At 44.6% G+C, this 19914-nt stretch overlaps 1 protein-coding gene across 12 annotated transcripts; it reads right to left on the bottom strand.

Moving 5' to 3' along the window:
- Positions 1 to 704: 704 nt before the first annotated feature.
- LOC121553416 (protein NDNF) lies at positions 705 to 16238 on the bottom strand. 12 transcript variants are annotated; one of them, XM_041866506.1, is made up of 5 exons: positions 11394 to 11410; positions 9177 to 9246; positions 4785 to 5431; positions 4554 to 4668; positions 705 to 2766 (listed from the first exon to the last, which is right to left on the bottom strand). In XM_041866506.1, exons 4-5 carry the CDS (start codon positions 4588 to 4590, stop codon positions 1352 to 1354), a joined length of 1452 nt encoding a protein of 483 aa, XP_041722440.1. In that variant the 5' UTR covers positions 4591 to 4668; positions 4785 to 5431; positions 9177 to 9246; positions 11394 to 11410; the 3' UTR covers positions 705 to 1351. The 12 variants fall into 12 exon arrangements, with proteins under 12 accessions (XP_041722440.1, XP_041722438.1, XP_041722432.1 ...); XM_041866504.2 differs by lacking the exon at positions 11394 to 11410 and adding an exon at positions 9869 to 10482; XM_041866498.1 differs by lacking the exons at positions 4554 to 4668; positions 4785 to 5431; positions 9177 to 9246 and adding exons at positions 12758 to 12968; positions 15786 to 16238 and having other exon boundaries at positions 11394 to 11518.
- Positions 16239 to 19914: the final 3676 nt, after the last annotated feature.

Genomic DNA, 19914 nt, shown 5'->3' on the forward strand with positions numbered 1-19914 from the left:
ACCATTCCATATCCCTATGGGACTAGTTAGGGACCATAAGTAAATTACACAATGTACATGGGACAATATTTGAAAAGGCCAATAGCTCCAAATTTCAATGACCTAAAAACATCAAACCAACTATAAATTGTAGAAATTCATATACGAATTAAAATCATTTAATGAGACAAGTAAAAGATGTGCAACATTAACATATTGTCCCATTTTACATTGTGTAATTTATTGACAGTCCCTAACTATTCCCAGAGATAGGCTATCCAAAATCAACCAACTTTGCCACTATCACAGACCAGCCAGCTGAAGCTAATTGGCAAAATGATTTGGCTAACTGTTCCCACCTGCAAACACACACAAGAGACACCCAAAAACCAACTAAAGTTAGAATTCAGTCATGGCCGCTGCATTTCTTAATGAGGCTAAATCAGGAAGTGCAGTTGTAATCATGTTTGCCTCTATATCAAGAATATTGTCATCGAAAGTATTTAAATCATGGTCTTTAGATTTGAGATAATGATAAGTTATGATAAGTTAATGATCTTTAGCCTTACTCTTTAGTTTTGTAGTTATCATCCAAGTAGCCTAGAGATAAATAAATGCAAGTTAGTGTAGGGTAGGGGTGATCTCTCAATTTGTTTTCTCAACTATCTGTAAGCAAAGAGACAAGTCAACCAAAAGAGGATAGTGATAAAATGTTGATACCGAGATACAGATACCTAATGTGTGTTTATTGGTGTATTTGAAGCATAGCACAATAATACATCAAAGACAATGAAGCTAGTCACTAACTCATTTTATCGACTTCATGCGAAAGTAGAACACATAGATACACATTGACTTTGCGCTAAGCATCAATAGATTACCCTATCTGTGTTTTTAAGCCTGTAGAATATTGAAACAAAACAATGCAGCACTAAATATATACTGTAGGATCTTGCCATAAGTTCTCTCTCACCATTGCAAAGTACAATCAAAGCTCCATCTGCTTCTGTTGCATTTTTTTGGCACAGTCTTCACTGAAAATGTGTATTAATCAAAACTTCTATCCTCCTTTGTACTCAGCCACACAATTAGCTCTTGGACAACTGGCATATCATCAACAACTATAAACAAAAAGACAAAAAGCACAGCAGGTTACTGAAATGGAATGAATTTTGCTGGTGTGCAGTCGCCCCTCTGCTACTCCTACCCAATCCATGGGTACCAGTGTTCAAATGTGACCAGTCTTCAGAGGGTGTACCACATTTCTTAACAGTCTCCCTCATAGTAGAATGGCTTGTCATGGTAAGTCTTTGTAAATTACCTCTTTGTTTAGTCCAATGCTGCTGCAGACTGACTAGGAGTGGACAGCAGCTCAGCACTCCTTCCTGGTTCTTACTGTCTTGCTGCTGTACTTTATGGGGATCCCCCAGCGTCTCATTAGATAGACATCAAATATGTAGGCCACCCCAGGCTCCAGGCCCCCGATCACGGCTGTTGTGACAGCCCGCCGAGGGTTGAGCTCCTGGAAGTATTTACACAGGACCCTCTCAGTGTCTGACCGTGACTCAGGCCCCAGGCAGGGTGCCGTGCCTCTCTTCTCTCCCTCCCCCAGCCTCTGGCGGTACACGCAGTAAAGGCTCCTCTCCTCTGTGCCCATCCAGGCCAGGGTGACAGATTCACAGCTCCTCAGCCTGTTGAAAGACTTTATCTGCAGAGTGGAGGGGAGCGAAGGTACCCCTTGACGATGGTAAGTGGAGGACGCCTGCATCTTAACAGAGGCCTTCAGCGCTCCTGGAGCAGCTTGTCTGGGAGCCACCTTTCCCTCTTTCTCCAGGTGGATGAGGTAGGAAGGGCTGCCCTGGAGCCAGATCTGAGCCAGGTTTTCTCCCACAGCCTGGGAGCTCATTTCTTGGCCCTTGCTGGAAACGGTGATGTTGATCTTCTCACTGCTTCCGCAGCTCTGGAGAGTGAGCAGGCCACTCTGCTGCCAGCCCCGGGGGCGGAAGCTAAATAACTCCCCAGAGGTTGAGCCTCCATCCCGGAAGGTCACCCACTGGAGCTCCCCTTCCCTAAGTGGTGTGATAGCTTGTCGGGCCTCCTCGTGTGTTTGAGCGAACGTTCCAGTATATGCTGCACTGGTTCCATTTAGCCTGTCAATCAAAAATACGTCAAAGTAGTACTGCGTGTCGGGGACGAGCTCCGAGACAGTGCACACGCTCTCTGTTCCCTTACAAACACATTGGAAATGATCATACTCGTCACGGAGTGCAGCGGGTGATCGGAGCTCAGTGTCAGCATCCCACTGCTGCCACCACCAGTCTTTGAGGATCGGCCACACAGTTACTTTCCTCTGTTTGTTCTTCTTCTCCCTTGTCTTGTCTTTCTCCCGCTCTTTCCTGATGCCCTCCTGGGCGGCACAGAGGTTGTGGTAGTTGTGTTTGCGATTGACGAGGACACAGTAGTCATAGCTGCGTTGGGGGTGCAGCCTTTTGAGGGAGGCACTGGGGGCCCAGCTGAGGGTGACACTGGTCATTCCTACACCCAGGGTGTGGACACGGGAGTCAGAGGGAAGCTGTGGGAAGGCCCACGAGGGCCCAGAGCCCTCATGGAGGTACACAGTAGCCCTGGTGTCCTGGTCCTTGGACCGCAGCCTGAGGATGTAGATAGATGCTGGAGCGTATGAAGGACCTGTGTAGGTGTCCATGGCGTTGCCAGTGTAGGTGTGTATCTTGGCTTCAGTTCCAGGTCCTCTCCACCACACCTCTGGCATACTCTTCTTAGTACTCCCTGTGCAGAAAACACTGTTAAGCCACAGGTCATTACATTTCTGCCTCATACATGCAAATAGTGCCACACACATACTTACACTAACTAGACAGAACATACTCTCACACTCATTGAAGATAGTCTTACAGTTCAATACGTATCTTGATTACTTTTAATTAATACGGTAGTCAACTATAATCAATGAAGTGCCAAAAAGATTTTACCTTATTCATATGAACCCTTTTTCACCATAATTATTCATAGTTTCTCCTAACTTAGAGGGGAACTGCACCTGCTGATTTGCCCTAGTTTTTTTGGCTTGCACCTCAAGAAATGCTTGCGGCATTGAGACACTGACGTGGTTGAATAACTGACGTGATCTTTCTGTCCGGTTTTGCGCCCCCTCGGGCTCGTGCGGCGGGGAAGAACTTTGTGGGCTATACTCTGCCTTGTCTCAGGGTACAAAGTTAGTGATATCGCTTTGGAGGGGGCTGTGCTTTGGCAAAGTGGGTGGGGTTATATCATGCCTGGTTAGCCCTGTCTGTGGGTAACTTTTGACAGGGCCAGTTTCCCCCGGTCGCAGTCTCCATTATCAATGCTGCAGTAGTCTATGTGCCGGTGGACTAGGGTCAGTCTGTCCTATCTGGTGTAATTCTCCTGTCTTATCTGATGTCCTGTGTGGTATGCTCCCTCTAATTCTCCCATCTCTCTCACCGGACACACTGCCTTGTCCTGGACCTGCTGGGTTTCTGTATAAGCACTTTGTGACAACTGCTGATGTAAAAAGGGTTTTATAAATACATTTGATTGATGGCGGCCATGACAGAAGCCAAACGTGAGTTGGCTTGGGGGAGTGGTTTGATGTTGGTGTTACTTGGGTGTGTCCTTTCCACCACAAAGACACACCCATCTGTCAGAACCTTGCCCGCAGCTGTTTCCCACCACTCAATCACAACAAACCTCCTGCAGGTTCTCAACTGGCTTACCTGGTTAAATAAAGGTGAAATAAAAAATAAAAATAAACAGGTTGAGTTCAATAACTAACTGTAAGTCGCTCTGGATAAGAGCGTCTGCTAAATGACTAAAATGTAAATGTAATAACTACAGGCAGATGTATGGTGAGATGCTGGAGGAAGCTTTGAATAGGTCAGTAGCCTACAGAGCGATATGGGAAGAATGCAATTGCTGAATTTATGTAGATATTCTAAACTAAGTGTTTTGATAACTTTCAAATGTAGTAACAGGTCCATGAATAAACCCTTCACATAATAAATAAAACAAACATTAAGAGTACAGATTATTTTATGGGACAATATACAAACCTTATTGAGGAAGATCATTTGAAAAATTTAATTGAGTAAATTTATGTATTGGTTCTCTTAATTTTGATAGTAGAGATGAAAATGTAATACATTGAAGGTTATTTGTTGATGTGAAAATCTAATTTTACAGATTTTAAGGTTGTCATTAGATTTGGGGTGGGACGGGGTCGGCAGCGGGTGTCCCCGCTGAAAAGGTTTTAATACCACTGCCATAGAAGCAGTGTTCAGCTAATATAACAATGTACACCTTTCATTTACATTCCCAGCCGATACAGATACTGTGCCTATTGGCATTTTGTCTGGTGGTAATAGGGATACCTTGGCAAACATGTCAGAGTGGTCATACCTTCCTGTGTGTTGTCCTGTATTCAACAGGAGTTCCCTGATCACGGTTCAGAATACACAAGGTTTCTCTCTCCCCATATTGACTGATACCATTCAATAAAAATAAAAAGACAATACAAATAAATGTTGTGTCTAGTTAACTTTTAATGCTGAGTGCCAGGTCTCCATTCAGAAACATTAGAATCAAGCCCGTCTGTCAGTCTGGACTTCATCACATAATCTTGCAAGTCTCCATGTGCTGGCTCCATACATGTTTCTGTGAACACATTCACACATAGTCACTGTTCTATTACCAATGGCAGTTAGGATAGGGAATATCTGACACACAAACAGGTACTACGTTGAAGTTTGAACAGGTCACACTAAACCTACGTCATTCTGGTCTCGCCATCGACGACCGTTGGTGAGCAGGCAAGAGGTGAGGCTGGAGGTGAAGTGTTTGCCAGAGCCCCATTGATGGCCATAGCAGCGTAGATCAGCTCCTGGCCCCTTATCAAAGATACTGGTCGGTCACACACACACGCACTATCAATGGTGGTTATGACTAGCCTGGCCGACCCAACCTGATCGCTGCGTTCACCTTTTTATTTAACTTAAGATATCATAAAATGTGAAGTGAAATAGAATGGTGAACACAGCGATCATACTGGTTCCACCAGGCTAGGTTATGCCCTGGACATTATATGCATCTAAGAAATAGAAAATAAGCAACAAATAATGTCACAATTGGGTTATCAAATGTATCAAAGTAATGAAGTGGGTTACCTTCTGTATTTGTACAGAAGGTGAGCCTGTGAAAGCTGTTGCCGCTGATAGGTGAAGGTTGCTAGCCAGATACTTGTGAACAAACATGTGATTGACTGTTCCATTCATAGGAATGCTCACAGGGAGGGCATGTCTGCATGATGCTGATGAGGGCCCCTTGTTGGTGTTCTCTATGCTGGATGTTCGGCTGCAAACTGGACATCTCTCGAACAACTGCAGCAGGCATCTTATGAGGTTGTGTTGACTGGGAGGGCCTGTGACAGGGTGATATAGTAGACAGCCAAGTGGTAAACTGCATTTTGCTAATGCACTTAACAACCAAAATGACTCTACTAGTTGTATTTGCTTGGCTGGGGAATTAGCCTATTAGTTTATCTAGCCGGGTATTTTTTTTATACAACTTTTCACATAACACACATTACCTGTCGTTGTTGATGAAGCCATCTGTGTCATCATGGCAGTAAATCGGCCCACTATCAGAGGCCTCATGATGGCGTGTCCTTTCATAGGAGTCGAGGGAGAATGCAACAACCGAGGAGGTGTCACAAGGGTACTTGTGTCGCATAACACTTTTATTATGAAGTCTTTTTTTTTAACCTTTATTTAACTAGCCAAGTCAGTTAAGAACAAATTCTTATTTACAATGGCGGCCTACACCGGCAAACCCGGACGATGCTGGGCCAATTGTGCGCTGCCCTATGGGACTCCCAATCACGGCCGGTTGTGATACAGCCTGGAATTGAACCAGGGGGTCTGTAGTGACGCCTCAAGCACTGAGATGCAGTGCCTTAGACCGCTGCGCCACTCGGGATGTGTCTTACAAGCTATGAAAATAAGAGAACAGTGAACTAAATTATTTTTGGAGGTCTCTAAACCATTGCAATCACATTGCTGGACATGTTGGTGGTCGCTCAATACGGAAGTGGTCAGATGACGCGGATGCTACGCTACAGGACTGTTTTGCTAGCACAGACTGGAATATGTTCCGGGATTCATCCAATGGCAAACAGGCAAAGCGTCATGCCTTTTATGCTCGCTTCGAGGCAAGCAACACTGTAGCATGCATGAGAGCACCAGCTGTTCCGGACGACTGTGTGATAACACTCTCGGTAGCCGACGTGAGCAAGACCTTTAAACAGGTCAACATTCACAAAGCCGCCAGGCCAGACGGATTACCAGGATGTGTACTCAAAGCATGCCAGACCAACTGGCAAGTGTCTTCACTGACATTTTCAACCTCTCCCTGACTCTGTAATACCTACAGTTGAAGTCGGAAGTTTACATACACTTAGGTTGGAGTCATTAAAACTCGTTTTTCAACCACTCCACAAATGTCTTGTTAACAAACTATAGTTTTGGCAAGTCGGTTAGGACATCTACTTTGTGCATGACACAAGTAATTTCTCCAACAATCATTTACAGACAGATTATTTCACTTATAATTCACTGTATCACAATTCCAGTGGGTCAGAAGTTACATACACTAAGTTGACTGTGCCTTTAAACAGCTTGGAAAATTCCAGAAAATGATGTCATGGCTTTAGAAGCTTCTGATAGGCTACTTGACATCATTTGAGTCAATTGGAGGTGTCCATGTGGATGTATTTCAAGGCCTAACTTCAAACTCAGTGCCTCTTTGCTTGACATCATGGGAAAATCAAAAGAAATCAGCCAAGACCTCAGAAAAAACATTGTAGACCTCCACAAGTCTGGATCATCCTTGGGAGCAATTTCCAAACGCCTGAAGGTACCACGTTCATCTGTACAAACAATAGTACGCAAGTATAAACACCATGGGACCACGCAGCCGTCATACCGCTCAGGAAGGAGACGCGTTCTGTCTCCTAGAGATGAAATTCATTTGGTGCGAAAAGTGCAAATGAATCCCAGAACAACAGCAAAGGACCTTGTGAAGATGCTGGAGGAAACAGGTACAAAAGTTCTATATTCACAGTCAAACGAGTCCTATATCGGCATAACGTGAAAGGCCGCTCAGCAAGGAAGAAGCCACTGCTCCAAAACCGCCATAAAAAAGCCAGACTACGGTTTGCAACTGCACATGGGGACAAAGGTCGTACTTTTTGGAGAAATGTCCTCTGGTCTGATGAAACAAAAATAGAACTGTTTGGCCATCATTATGTTTGGAGGGAAAAGGGGGACCCTTGCAAGCCGAAGAACACCATCCCAACCATGAAGTACAGGGGTGGAAGCATCATGCTGTGGGGGTGCTTTGCTGCAGGAGGGACTGGTGCACTTCACAAAATAGATGTCATCATGAGGAAGGAAATTTATGTGGATATATTGAAGCAACATTTCAAGACATCAGTCAGGAAGTTAAAGCTTTGTCGCAAATGGGTCTTCCAAATGGACAATGACCCCAAGCATACTTCCAAAGTTGTGGCAAAATGGCTTAACAAAGTCAAGGTATTGGAGTGGCCATCACAAAGCCCTGACCTCAATCCTATAGAACATTTGTGGGCAGAACTGAAAAAGCGTGTGCGAGCAAGGAGGCCTACAAGCCTGACTCAGTTACACCAGCTCTGTCAGGAGGAATGGGCCACAATTCACCCAACTTATTGTGGGAAGCTTATGGAAGGCTACCCAAAACGTTTGACCCAAGTTAAACAATTTAAAGGCAAAGCTACCAAATACTAATTCAGTGTATGTAAACTTCTGACCCACTGGGAATGTGATGAAAGAAATAAAAGCTTAAATAAATCACTCTACTATTATTCTGACATTTCACATTCTTAAAATATAAGTGGTGATCCTAACTGACCTAAGACAGGGAATTTTTACTAGGATTAAATGTGTATGTAAACTACCGACTTCAACAGTACATGTTTCAAGCTGACCACCATAGTCCCTATGCCCAAGGAAGCGAAGGTAACATGCCTAAATGATTACCGCCCCATAGCACTCACGTCGGTAGCCATGAAGTGCTTTGAAAGTCTGGTCATGGTTCACATCAACAGCATCATCCCGGATACCCTAGACCCACTCCAATTGGCATATCGCCCCAACAGATCCACAGATGACGCAATCTCAATCGCACTCCACACTGCCATTTCCCACCTGGACAAAAGGAACAGCTATGTAAGAATGCTGTTCATTGACTACAGCTCAGTGTTCCAACACCATAGTGCCCACAAAGCTCATCACTAAGCTAAGGACCCTGGGACTAAACACCTCCCTCTGCAACTGGATCCTGGACTCCCCGACGGGCCGCCCCCAGGTGGTAAGGGTAGGCAACAACACGTCTGCCACGCTGATCCTCAACACTGGGCCCCTCAGGGGTGCGCGCTTAGTCTCCTCCTGTACTCCCTGTTCACCCACGACTGCGTGGCCAAACACGACTCCAACACCATCATTAAGTTGACGACACAACAGTGGTAGGCCTGATCACCGACAACAATGAGACGGCCTATAGGGAGGAGGTCAGAGACCTGGCAGTGTGGTGCCAGGACAACAACATCTCCCTCAATGTGAGCAAGACAAAGGAGCTGATCGTTGACTACAGGAAAAGGCGGGCCGAACAGGCCCCCATTAACATCGACGGTGCTGTAGTGGAGTGGGTCGCGAGTTTCAAGTTCCTTGGTGTCCAAACACACAAAGACAGTCGTGAAGGGGGCACGACAACACCTTTCCCCCCTCAGGAGACTGAAAAGATTTGGCATGGGTCCCCAGATCCTCAAAAAGTTATACAGCTGCACCATCGAGAGCATCCTGACCGGTTGCATCACCACCTGGTATGGCAACTGCTTGGCATCTGACCGTAAGGTGCTACAGAGGGTAGTGCGTACGGCCCAGTACATCACTGGGGCCAAGCTTCTTGCCATCCAGGACCTATATATACTAGGCAGTATTTTCTTAACTCTTTCTTGAACGGCATTGTTGGTTAAGGGCTTGTAAGTAAGCATTTCACGGTAAGGTCTACACCTGTTGTATTCGGCGCATGTGACAAAGTTTGATTTCATTTTTATTTGTTATGATACCCACCTTTGCTCCTTTTGATAGGGCATCCGTTCATGACCAGGTGATCAGTCTGGCACCCAACTGTGCACTTTATCTAACAGAAAAACAGGGTCAACGATTGTCATCATCCCTCAATTATAAACATAGCTCAAGAAATAACATAATTTCATTTGGATCCTAATTCTATGCTTTACAGATGTAGACTGACCTGCTCCAGATTGGATTAGATTCAGGCCGGTGACGCCCTTACACTATGCAACCAACTGTGACCCATTTTGCTATGGCCCTGGGCTGGTTTGAGTTTGTTGCTGCTAGTTAGTACACTGTTGTTGTCAGACATGAGTTAGCTAGTACCACCATAGCTAGCTGCATTCAGTATTCATTTGTGCCCTAGACATGGGTTGCATCTCGCTAGCTAACATATGGTGGTCCCCTTAATCTTCGTTAGCTGGCTAAAGTTATACTGCATCTAAAGTCAATCTGGTGACACCCGAATCGTCACAAAAGGTTGTCCTACTAATTATTTGCCTTCTTTTGAAATGTCATCGTGTTTCCAAGCCAAATCCGAGTTGTATTGAGGTAGGTAACTAGCTAGCTAGTTGGTAGCTAGTTAGCTAAAGTCAGCTATGATAGCGATGATTGTGATAATGATTATCAAAATATACATAACCAGACACATAACCAGCAGTCTATGGTCTAGCTACCGGTATACTCACCACCACTGGGGACCAATGAACTCCAACCACCTATTCCACATGATAGGGTCCTTCGGCAGGGCATGCAAACCATAATTGTTGGCTGTGCAATTCTGCTGGAAACATGTATTTCATGGCAAATCCGTATAGGGCTTTTCAGTCTCACTGCGGTGATCCTTTGAACGCGTTGGGGGCGATGAAACAATGAAGCCACATTCAATGAAGGGAAACGAAGGGGCGATGTGCACGTGGAGTTTGGCAAAAGGGGGCATGATTTGTTGACATTGTAATCCAAACCCAACCTTCATTTACTCGTGAAGCACTGAGGTTCCAAACTCCGTTTTTGACTAGACTGACTTTATTACCAAATGTATCCAATTTACACTTTTTAGTCAATTTTGACACTAGAATACATGTTTCTGACTCATATCAATGCCACACAGTCTGTTTTCAAAGGGTTTAGTTGGTTTTAGGGGCAGTCACTCTTTAATAAGGAAATAAAAGGGGACCAAATGTTACACAATCAAAGTGAATAATTTAGGCAGAGGTTGGGAAGCCTTGGGTTCACACACTGAATGATTTACACTGAGTGTACAAAACATTATGGACAGCTTCCTAATAATTATTTTTTTTTTGTCTTTTTTTTGGTATTTTATTTTATTATTATTTTTAGTCATTTAGCAGACGCTCTTATCCAGCGCGATTTACAGGAGCAATTAGGGTTAAGTGCCTTGCTTAAGGACACATCGACAGATTTTTGACCTACTCGGCTCAGGGATTAGAAGCAGCGACCTTTCGGTTACTGGCACAACGCTCTTACCCACTAAGCTACCTGCCGCCCTTTTGCTGGCCCCTTTTGCCCTCAGAAAAATACTCATGTTTTGTACACAGTGTATGTGTCACTGTTGGAGGATGTTGCATGACATTATTGCTAGCCTAAAAAGGCTACTTGTTAGTTTAATCGATGCACAAAATCTTTTTTTTTAAGCACAACCAGAGATTATTATAACATTTAAAAGAAAATTAATGTATTTATGTAGCTTAGACTTATATGTTCTCTATTTTGTCCCTCAAGTTATATTTTTGCAACTCTTGAAGAGGTTTTCACCAGATATGCTCGGGTTTCACTTAGCCCATAGTATCACAAATAAAAACTGCAGAGTCTGATCTTGGGCATGAATATGATACATTTTCAATGGAATCCTAAAGGTCCAAATTAAGCTGAATTTCAGTTTACACTGTACAGGCTAGAACTTGCATGCCGTTCTGTACAAATCTATCTATATTGCTCTTAGAAGTCACTGTATATGTCTTATTTTAAATGGCAAATGTTTTAACTCAAGACCAATGGATTGATTAAGTCTCTCCTATCTTGTAGACATTTATGACTAGGGTTAGTCTTTTAATGGCCACTATGTAAAAAATAAATGGCTCCAGTGTGAATTGGATTATGGTGTAATGAAACCGAATTGATATGAATAGGAATTGCATGTGAGTGGGTGTTGTGTGTAGTTGCTTTTATTGTCTATCAGTGTTTCACACTCACAGTGCAGACTCTTAGGCGGTTTGTCCTTCAGGGTTCGGGCTTCAAGGGTCCATTCGATGGGGAGGTCACAGGGACTGACGGTCACAGACATCATCGCAACCTTCTTCTTCAGTGTGAAGTACAGCCTGCACGAAGATAGGTACCACACAAAAAAAGTGTCCATGTCTTTTTCGTCCCCCATAACACTAAGAAAGGTACTGTAACATGTAGCCGTCAAAGCATTTCCAAAATGTACAAAATGTCTACCAGTTTTTTTCTCTCCATACGCTGATAAACCCATAAAGTAAACAAGGAAAGGTCAACTAACAATCTGTGATGAGCTTCCATGGACCTGCGCTGTACAGGTGGAGATCTCTTTGCTGTAACCGTCTAAAATCGTGCTTAGCATGAAGACAGCAATGTTGCTTTGAATGTCAAGCTATTATAGGACCATGAAACATTTGTCATTGCATTGCTATAATAGATATCCCTCCCCAACATGTGGGATGACAATCCACAGAACTGCAGACTTTGGACACACAATGGCACACTCCATGTTAAAATTCACATCTCCATGTTAGACCCTACACATCTCTGTGCTTAGACATTATGGTCTCCTTCTACAAGCTTATTGTTGACCTTCACAATATAATTAGATTCAAACTCACCAACTGACCATTACATCATTATCACCGACTAATTCTGACATCATTATTTGATCATCTTTGTATTGTCGCCAACATCACTCATCAAGGTGAATCATTCAATATCGAGACGTAACATAATTGACCTCTATGTTATAATAGCCTCCAGAAAATCATCATTATTTTACATGTATGTTCTGGATCAACTGCTGCTGTTTCTCAACAGCTGTGCCATGCTGACGTTGTCAAGGGCAATACTTGGTTTAATTGATTGATTATTAGCGGATGTTTTTCTCATTTAAAAATTGTTTTGTTTCATTATGCACAAATGCATTGATGGACAGACTGCAGCTCACACGGATGCCCATATTCCAATTTACAGCTCCCAGTGTTAGAGCTCTACCACTGGCACTGATCAGCAGAGCCTGGGCCAAGTGGGCTGCTCTTCCTGCCCATGGGGCCACTGCACTGAATCACTGCCTTTCCAACAACTAAATAAATGGATATTAAGATTAAGGCAATCATTGTTGTTGCTCAAACCCATGAAGAATTACACAGGAAATTACCGTTTAGGTACCTTGTAATTATATAGCCCTTTGTAGTGACAGTATAAAGTTGGACAAAGACAGGATATTAAACAGAGGCCTCTCTTAAGTATTTCAATATATGACCAGGACATGGAACATAAACATTTACTGTGCAATACTATCCACCTCCCCTGGAAGGGTCTCTATACTGTACCTTCGGGTCCGTCCTTTGGGTAGATGTATGGTGGTGACCTTTCCATCAGGCAGCCAGGCGGTGGGGCGAAGTGGCACCTCGTTCTCAGGAGCCAGAGCCGAGTGTCCTTGGGGCCAGGGGGGGCCACAGAGGAGAGCCACGGCCAGCCAGAGATACCAGGCCATCGCTGCCATCATTCACACTCAGTCACCACTATGCCGTCCCCCAGGAACTGAAAGAACAGGGGAAAGGTCAAAAGCATCCATCAGTTCCATCACATACAGTTCTGCTCCTACCATTCATGTACTAAAGAGGTCTATCAGCAGATTATTCATTAATATGAGGAAACATTTCCACTGTTCACACGGAATTATTCATGCAGGAAAGCAAATTGTCTTGCTATAATACTCTGGATCTGTATAGCGCAGCTTGACACTTAGTGAAAAATCCCTCATCGTACAACTTTCAAGTGTGAAGTGGATTGCAAATATCACTCATGGGTTTGTTCTCTAAATATAGGATATTTTTTCATGGTCTTTACATCCCTTGTTATCGGAGAAAAGCAGCCAATTTAGTTTGGATCGACGTAAACAACACCTGGAGGTGCTTTAGTATAATCCAATTGGAACACAGATTCTTTTGACAAAAGCAGACAAAGCTGCAAAAACTTTGAAACAATTTTCAGATTGGGATGTTTTTTTCTTTCCTGTTCTCGCTGTTGTGATGATTTGTAGATATGATTACAGGTCTTGGCTCTCGTCTCCAGAGAGAAAATGCATTTGTTCAAAGTCACAGTCTTCAAAAACGTCCTCTTTTTGGCGTGTGTTTGTCAGCGTCAAGGCTGTGCCCTGCAGATCAGATGACAATCGTACGTAGGCACTAGGCAGATGCATCTGAGTCTTGATCAGGCCCTGGGACCTCCAAGTTCCACACCAACAACAGCTGCATCATTACAAAGTATGGAGGATCTCATTATCCCAGTAGAGGAGTGAGCAACCCATAAAGCTTTTACAGAGAGGGAGGGAGATGTGGAGAAAGAAATGAGAGAGGGAGGGGGAGTGAGAGAGATTGAGAGAGAGAGAGTAATGAGAGAAATGAGAGAAGGGGGAGGACATGGGGTCCAGAGTAACCGAGAATGAGAAATGGAGAGAGAGAGAGACTGTGACAGGAAAATAAGAGAAAGTGTGATGGAAAGAGGCACACAAATGAAGCTGATTGGTGTTTACTACAGCTCCATGTCTAATGGGCTCATAACTGGTGTCACGTGCATACTATTAACCAGACCTATGCCACCCCCCCCACCCCCCACCCCCTCTCTCTGTCCCCTTCTCTCTTTTTCTCTCTCTGTCCTCTTCTCTCTCACACACCCCTTCTCTCTCTCTCTGTGTGTGTGTCTTTCTCTCTCTCATTCAGTCTTGTTTCTTCTCTAAATGTGCCTGCTGATAAAATATGCATACGTCTCCTCAGCAAATTACAGCCAACTGAATTTTCATAAGGCAAAAGGGCCGGGTCATATACTCTTAGAAAAAAGGCTTCCAAAAGGGTTCTTCAGCTGTCCCCATAGGATAACCCTTTTTGGTTCCAGGTAAATCCCCTTTTGGTTCCAGGAAGAACCCTTTCGGGTTCCAAATAGAATCTTCTGTGGAAAGAGTTCTACCCAAAACGGTTCTACTTGGAACCAAAAGGGTTCTTCCTGGAACAAAAAAAGGGTTGTTCAAAGGGTTCTCCTATGAGGAAAGCCTAAGAACCCTTTTAGGTTCTATACAGCACTTTTTCTTCTGAGAGAGAGAGAGAGAGAGAGAGAGAGAGAGGTGAACTTAACCAACAGTCTCTATAAATATACTGCTTTACACACACGGTCCTCACGGACAGTGATGGTGGCGCTGATTCTCCTGCGACAGGATTGGGGCGTTGAGTTTATTACCATGTCTCTCTTTCTTCCTCCATCACTCATTTCTGTCTCTCTTACAGTAAGCCGCTCCTATCTCATTTCTTTATTTTTGTCTGTTTTGTTTGTTTTTCAGCACTAAATGCACATTTATTTAAATCCTTCTCTTTTTCTCTTGTATAGCCACTATCTCTAATCAGCTTTCACTGTGTCTCGGTGCTCACAGGCCTGGAGTCAGTTTCAGAGTGCTCAGTCCTACTGTACGTTATCAGTACAGACACGGTGTCAGATGCCTTCTGTCCTAGACTCAGGGGTCCCATCTGCCTCCTGTGAGTGGGTTGGAGGGACAGATTAAATGGCATGGGTATGTCCCCAAAGGATTTGGTGTACCCTCACCAATATGGGATGGGGGGGGTTTGGGGGTACATGATATGGCGAGGGGTTGGGAGGTAGAGGGTAGGGGGAGCTGGATCTTGATAGGATTTTATGGCTGATTTTCTACCCCATTGCTAGTGTCTGAGTGTGTTAGCCTTCTCTCTCCCTCATATCCACCACCCCTTCTTTCTCTCCCTCTCTCCCTCTCTCTCTCGCGCGCACACACACACACACACACACACACACACACACACACACACACACACACACACACACACACACACACACACACACACACACACACACACTCCTGCTGGATCTTCATTACATAGGTCCTCTTTCCTGCTGCTATCACTTCCCACTACACATTCACACTTAGCAACTCTTATGGGAAAGTAGAGGAACAGACTGAGATACAGGCTGACAGAGAGACACAGAGAACAAGACAGGTTGACGGACAGAGAGCCAGACAAATGATTGACAGACAAGCAGTCATAGTCAAACATACAATGGTTTAGAGGAAAGCTATGTAGAAAATGATGTAAGTAAAAACAAGAAGAAAGACATAAAAGCTTCACTATCTGCGTCATCTGTTTGTCCCACCGACAACAAACGCAAAGTACTCCAAACCCCCACACAGCTTTCTCCAACCTCCTAAGACTGAGAGAAAAAAAGGCTCTGATGTAGAAAACAAGTTTGAATAATATCCAGGCTTGTTTATCGATGTGAACATTTCAAGATGATGCACACACAGGCACTTGACAACAACAACATGCGTGTCCTTACCTCACAGTGCACTCCAGAGCAGAATACGAAGGATGAGAGGAGAGACGGACGGGAGGAGGATGAGAGACGGACGGGAGGAGGAGCTCGAGCAAACACTCAGGTTGTTGTTGGACGCCCCCTTCCCTTCCTTGGGGTTTGCCTCTCTGCTTTAATAGGTGTCCAGCTACCACAGCACAACTCCCAGTGTGTGTATGTTCAGGTCCCGAGGCACAGTATTGGGTATCTGCAGGTCCCACTCAGTCACACATGGAGCCTTGCTCCGTACGTGTCCTAGAAGATCTGTGATCACTATGTGGATGTCAGCCAGTCCGTGAGTAAAGCTTCTCTCTCTTCTCTCCTCTTCTCCTCTCCTCTTTTCTCCTTTTTTTCTCTCCTATTCTCCAGTCCTGTTCAGAGCTCACTGGTAAGTGAGCAGCACAAATCAAACAGAGGTAGACACATGTGTGTAGTGTGTGTGTGAGTGAGTGAGAGTGAGGGGACGGATGGTGAGGTCGCAGAGTGGGGGTGGTGGTGAGGGGAGTGTGTGCAGAAGAGAGGGGGGGTTTGTCAGGAGCAATGGGAGAGGGTGATGATACAAAACTTGCCCACATTAACCATTCGCTGGAGGATCTGATAAGATCTGTATTGATTATGAACTGGGAGCTTGAGGTCACATCTTGTTCTGCCATTTGATTTGGTGCCAAGATTGCCTCTAATTGACTATGAACACAAGAATAATGGCTCAACGGACAGAAGACATGTCAATGAAATACCACCCCAGCCAGTGACAGTAGCACAACATAGCATAGTGTTGTGAACTGAAAATGTACACTAGGCAGGGCAAGCAATGTCTAAAGCCGGGAACTAGGTTGGAGTGGTGCGGTGTGGTGTGAGGAGGTACGGGGCCCCCTAGGGGACAAATACAGCTTTCAGAGGAGCAAGGAGCACATTGACATCAGTGGCTCTCCAACCCCACCCACCCTCCACTCTCATCTCCACACAAAGACACACAATGGAGAGCCTCATGTAGGGTACTCTCTGCTCCGATCTTTAATCAATATCGTCAGAAAATGGAAGAGGCCGTTTGCATTGTGTGCTACTCCCCTCTCTTTTCTCTCGCCAGGGCTTTTCTGACCCATTCTTTAGCTACTTCAGCAAGGTTATTGAGGAGCTCTGAATCGAGCCAGTTCACCCAGAGGGAGTATTGTCTGTCATTACACTAACCTGAGAGCCCTCTGCAATATGGGGGCTTAAAGCAATACCTCCTGCAAATGTATTAATGAGAATATTAGTGATCGGTGCAGTAGCAAAATCGGTCTCCCCTTTTAGGAAGGACCCCTCACTGCTGCTGGACTCTCTTTCAAAGCTATCAGCTACCCCCCTCTTTCTCCCTCCCTGGCCCACTTTAGAGTCCCTCTGAAGTTTTAAAAGTTGAAAATCTGGCTGAGCACAATATGGCTGATTCTTTGAAGGCTAGATTCTGATTAACCTTTGGGGGTTATAGCCTATTTACAACTGACTGTGTGCATATTACATTTATTTCAGTGCTGCTGTTTAGTGGGGGAAATGGATCAGCATGTCCGAAGGTAATGTCAGGAAAGTATTCCTGTTCCAGAATCCACCTCTGTCCCTGTTGTATCTGTAAGGTAACTCAGCCTGCCTGCTAGCCTATGACAGGTATACCAGACACCAACAAAACGCAGACCCTCTCTCCTTTTCTTTCTCTTTCTTTGGTGGGGTCTGCGCCATCAGAGCTGGCCTGGATATTTCTTTTGATCCTACAGCTTTCCCTCTCTTATGTTGCCTTTAATAATTTATCAACAAACAGTCACTGGACTAACTCCGTCCGCTGAGAGCGACAAAAACCAAGAGAGAAAATGTCATTTAAATAATTGCATGAAAGAAACTGCACAATTGCCACTTTCATTCATTATTTATGTCTGCTTACAAGTCATGCATAATGCAGGCACCGTCTTTATGACGATCATGTATTAAATATAATGTTTTTAGGGATGGGGGCTCAGTTGTACGAGACAAACAGCATGGTGACTGTTTGTAGAGTGACTGGATGTAGCAGCACAGTGCTGCGACTGTATTGTGGAGTGTTGCCTGGAAAGTGTTTGAGATAGAGAGAGAGAGGTTGCTAGTTGACAATGGGTTAACAGGAATCTTTATTTTTAACAACGTATCATCACCAGCCACCCATCTGCTCCTGAGCTGGCAGAGGGTCCCTAGAGAGAGACAGAGAGAGAGAGTGAGAGAGAGAGGGAGCGAGAGAGGGTGAGAGAGAGGGAGAGAAAGAGAGAGAGGGAGGGGGAGGACAGAGACACACACTATCTCACCATCTCAGATCAGATCACCACGGGTAGGGGGGAAGGTTGGGTTGGGGGATGTGAAAGATCTAGCTATACAACATCCAACATGTGACAACAGAAAGAGGACAAGAAGATTGTAGGTGAGTGTGAGTAAGTATGGGGGGGGGGGGGCCTGTGGATCAGTTTTTTCCTCCCCTGGGTGTGGGAGATGGGGGGCGGTGGAGTTGGAGGTGGGGCAGGTCTTGAGGTAATGAGTGGGAATGTATTAATGTAGGGGATGAACACACAAAGGAGGGAGGGAGGCACGGACCTCCAGGGGTGGCCCCAACAACTCATTTCATTTTCACAGATAAAGGAGCGAGTCCCCTGGGATGGGGGGAGCAATTGAAGGGGGCATGGAAATTGTATTCAGAGCTCCTTTCACCTCACCGTGGCGACTGTGTTAACAGCTTGATGTGCAGGTCACTCATTAGTAAATACAGCCTGCTCTCAATTGGCTGATCTCCGATCACGCGCCTATATCTCTTTTTTTACAGCTCCTCTCACTGTCTGTTTTTTCCTCTCTTCTTTTTTAAAACTCTGATATGTTTTACTGCCTCCAGTGGTCTCGTCTTAATCAAAAGTGATGAGAGCGAATCTGAGAAGTCAGGAAAAAAATCTTGTTTTGATTCTTTGGGTTATACTTTTTTTCTGGGCACATTGCAAATCTCATTCCTCATTTGCCCCGTGTCTGAGAAGCATCTGTATCTTCTGTTGAATATTGAAATATCTCTCTCTCTTTCTCCTCCCATCCTCCCGGCGAAGCAAAATGTGAGGGCTAATTAGTCCAGAGACACCAGTGGAACCGAAGAATCCACCCCGGGCCACGCACATCCCCTATTGATCTTTTAGAGAACACGCACGCACAGACAAAACAAAACACAATAAGAGCTGTGGAAAAGCTGAGGCAACAGATCAGATACCTCAATATGATGTACTGGACTGTGTAAGGGCTGATGATTTGGCTCTTTGACCTTACAAGAGGCCATTATTTCTTCATTTCCTGCCTTCTTTTGACAGATATAATATGCTAATATTCCCACAGCATCAAACCTCTTCTCAGTTACTATTTTTCTCCCACTTCTCTCAGACTATTCCATCCCCCTCTTGTTCTTTCTCTCATTTCTGATCCATTTTTCATGCATTACTTTACCCACCCCATCTCTACTCCCCATTTACAGTGCATTACTCCCCTCTCCTTCCATAAACACACTTTATTATTTCCCTCCTTCGTTTAGTGCATTACCACACTCCTCTTTCTTACCCCGTCTCCCCTCCCAATTATCCCTCGTTCACTTCCCTGGTCACGGCTTCTCACACTAAGCTTCCTCTCCTTCCATCATCTCTTTTCTATCTCTTCCCTCCATCATTCCTCCATCACAATATCCCACTGTCTCTGTGAGTCTTTCTTCATCTCTCTCTCCCTCCACAGTAATTGGATGCTTGATCCATGCAACACGTCCTCTTGGTTCTTAATGAGCCCCTCTCTCCTCGGGCCATCCCCATACACACTAAGAGGGCAGCCAGGACTCATTGACATTTATTACAGGCCATTTCTCCCACAGTGGACTTCCCAAAACAGATGACGTCGTAAATAAAAAAACAAATGCAGTACTGAGTGTGACATTTAGAGGGAGTAGTGGAAATATGATACTGGTAGTGGATAATTAATTGATGCTGATGATTGTAGAATGTAGATAGCAGTGATAAACAGATGCACATGTAGACAAATCAAATTCAAATCAAATAAAATTTTATTTGTCACATGCTTCGTAAACAACGGGTGTAGACTAACA

The sequence above is a fragment of the Coregonus clupeaformis genome, chromosome 37, assembly GCF_020615455.1.
Source record: "Coregonus clupeaformis isolate EN_2021a chromosome 37, ASM2061545v1, whole genome shotgun sequence".
Taxonomy (NCBI): domain Eukaryota; kingdom Metazoa; phylum Chordata; class Actinopteri; order Salmoniformes; family Salmonidae; genus Coregonus; species Coregonus clupeaformis.